Genomic DNA, 2,750 nt, shown 5'->3' with positions numbered 1-2,750 from the left:
GCCGCCATGTGATTGGCTGATTAGAAATTAAGTGTTAACGAGCAGTTGGACAGGTGTACCTAATAAAGTGGCCGGTGAGTGTATTTGAGCCAGTTAAATTTTGTGCAGAATAATGAAATTAAAWCAAGAAATCAAGGATGTTTTTGTCATTCTAAATGAGTATTATGAGGAATGAAAGATAGATGCGGCCACTGTTAGAAAAAAATACAATAAGGAATAAGAAGTTAAAATGAAAAACAAAAGAAAAAATGTACATAGTGTGTCACATATGTATTGCAACATACAAACGTACACATTCAGCCATAGTAGAGTGATCGTTCCTAAAAAAAATTGAGATTAATCGCAAAAATATCTTGAGGTTAATCGCAATTAAAATTTTTAATCTATGCCCAGCACTATATTAATAATATGAAAATGTCAGCCGGTATGTCTGATATTAATATTGCTGTTTTGGCCGATAACCATTATTTACCAATATTCCACAAACACACAAATTATTTATATATGCATACGCACAAACATACTTGTGTCTTTTTTTGATACTGCAAAAAGTGACCGGATCACTAACATGGCTCTCTACTTCTGTTATTCCTGGCTTTGCAGTGACACTGACACTATCATGATCAAACAGACCAACCTTTTCCCCTCCCAAAACATAAACCCAAACAGCAACAATCGGGAAATCAATATCAGACATTAATATCAGCCCAGTTTTACTTATCAGACCAATACCGGTGTTAATGCCGATATGTTGTGCATYCCTAAGGTTTTCCATAAATAGTTCTGCTTTTTGCGCTTACCTGTTCTTTTTATGTCTTGAAAGTCCTTCCCCCCGAGATACCGGACACGGAGGAGGTGGAAAGTTGGGCGGACGGGCCACCCTCCTGCTTCTCGTGTTGGAGCGGCTGCTGTTGTGGTTGTAAGCCGATCTGTTGTCCCACTGCGCCGCGTGGCCCGTCTTGTCCTCGCTGGTTCCACAATACTCAAACGTACGCTGAGGTTTGGGAGGAGGCGGGGGAGCTTCACCTGCAGAACTCCTGCTGTTCTCCCAGCCCAGTCTGTTCCCCCSCTCCAGCCTCCGCCAGAAACCATGCAACGTGTAGAAGTTCCCAGCAGGCATGTTGTCGTCTTGGTCGTCAGCCGACGGAGGAGGTAGAGGTTTGGAGACTTTTTCGTCGCCTGAAATCCATTCCGCTTTTAGACTTTTGTTGGCTGAAAACACCGAGTTAGTTGTAGAAAAAGTGTTGTTGGGTTCATCTTTAGAACATGTGAACGTTTGTGCTGGAAGTGTTTGTTTTCCTGGGGTTGTGGTTGAAAACTGAGTGGAACATTTCTGCAAAGGCTCCGACTTCCGACCGACCACAYGGAGCTCAACGTTTGAAGGGGATTCCCTAAAATCTAAATCGACACTCTTTGCTCTTGCGTGGCTTTCTCTTGGGCTCTCACTGGAACGGCCGTTGCCCAGGAGGTCTGCAGAGAAAGTTCGGGCTCTGGTGGGAGGGTGTACTTTCACTCCGGCGTCCTGGCTGCTGCCCTGTTGACTGCGGACTTCCCACTGGGAGATCTTTTCCCTGATGTTAGCGCGCCGCTCGTGGGAGGCTGGTCTCCCTGACTGCCGGCCCTGCCAAGCGGCGGTAGCCTCCTTCCGCAGGCGTTCAACCTCATCGAGCCCCCGCCCTCCCTGCTCCACTCTCAGAGCTAGCATACTGAGAGGGGGAGAGAGTGTCAGCTCACCCCCGGTTCTCCATAAGTGAACGCATCGAGGTTCTCTGAACAAAGACCAACAAATAAAATCTGCTTGATCGGGTATTTCTTGGTTCCAGAAAATGARAATAGTTGCTTCCTTAAAGTTTTATGTGTCTTCCAGTGCTAGCCAAGAGTCATTTCCTTCTTGTCTCATTTTGGAAATGATCTAAAAAAGGAAGAAAAAGAAAAAAAATTACTCATGTAGCACACTGCAAGGTCGACACCAGGATATAGCTTTTCACAAAGTGTGGACAGAGAAAGAAGAGGTCAGAAAGGGCAGGATTGTGAAGGCCATCTGCTTCCAAAACATAAATCTAAAGGGCARCAACAGAAACAAGGTTACAACTATTTTAGTTGTGTGTGATTTGAGCCTGAGGGGAATTCTGTGCTGCCATCATCTAAAACTCTTTTTCAAGACTAAACATAAAATGCAAACGACTGAACAAAGTGCAGCATCTAACTGAAAGCCCAAACAAAGCTGTCTTTCATGGAAGCAGAAAATATGCACTCAATCTAGAGGCAGTAAGATTTTGATTATGAAGTTTCAACAAARCGTTTCAGAGTCTGACATTAAAAATTAAAAGCTTTGTCACATTGTAAAGAATCTAAGGGTGGGTTTAGGACCAGGGGTCCCCAACCAGTAGCTCCTGAGCTCATTTAAAGTAACTCTTCAGTGCTTATGAAAAATTAGGAGAAGCAAAATTTAATGTCACTGGCCAAACAAACTTTAATTCAATTCCAATCAATCTTTAGATGTCCCTTCCCCTTGACTGTCAGTTTAGGGCTCAGTATGGTCGATCAGCAGATGATGCGCAGTTACGTGGTTGTTGTTTGGTGTTCGTTTTCGCACACACCTTTCATGCCCAAATGAGACACACTGTGCTGAGCTCCTGGAAACCCCTCCCACTGCGGTACACGTCACTGCATGGGGTTTCTTCCTGCTGGAGTCTACAATGCGGGAAAAAAATCGAAGACCCGTCACCCGATGTTATTTGTGCACAAAT

The 2,750-nt window shown here is 44.3% G+C and overlaps 1 protein-coding gene across 1 annotated transcript in view; it reads right to left on the bottom strand.

Annotated features, from left to right (window-relative positions):
* The window catches only part of dennd2c (DENN/MADD domain containing 2C), a gene marked incomplete at its 5' end in the record, with an annotated part of 20,901 nt that extends 18,249 nt beyond the window's left edge, over positions 1-2,652 (bottom strand). Inside the window, 2 exon segments of the mRNA XM_014010333.1 lie at positions 801-1,912; positions 2,601-2,652. Coding sequence (XP_013865787.1) covers positions 801-1,705 — 905 coding nt within the window.
* Between the last annotated feature and the right edge of the window lie 98 nt (positions 2,653-2,750).

The sequence above is a fragment of the Austrofundulus limnaeus genome, unplaced genomic scaffold (assembly GCF_001266775.1).
Source record: "Austrofundulus limnaeus strain Quisiro unplaced genomic scaffold, Austrofundulus_limnaeus-1.0 Scaffold68, whole genome shotgun sequence".
NCBI classification, from domain to species: Eukaryota; Metazoa; Chordata; class Actinopteri; order Cyprinodontiformes; family Rivulidae; genus Austrofundulus; species Austrofundulus limnaeus.
This window is presented reverse-complemented; position numbering and strand designations above follow the sequence as displayed.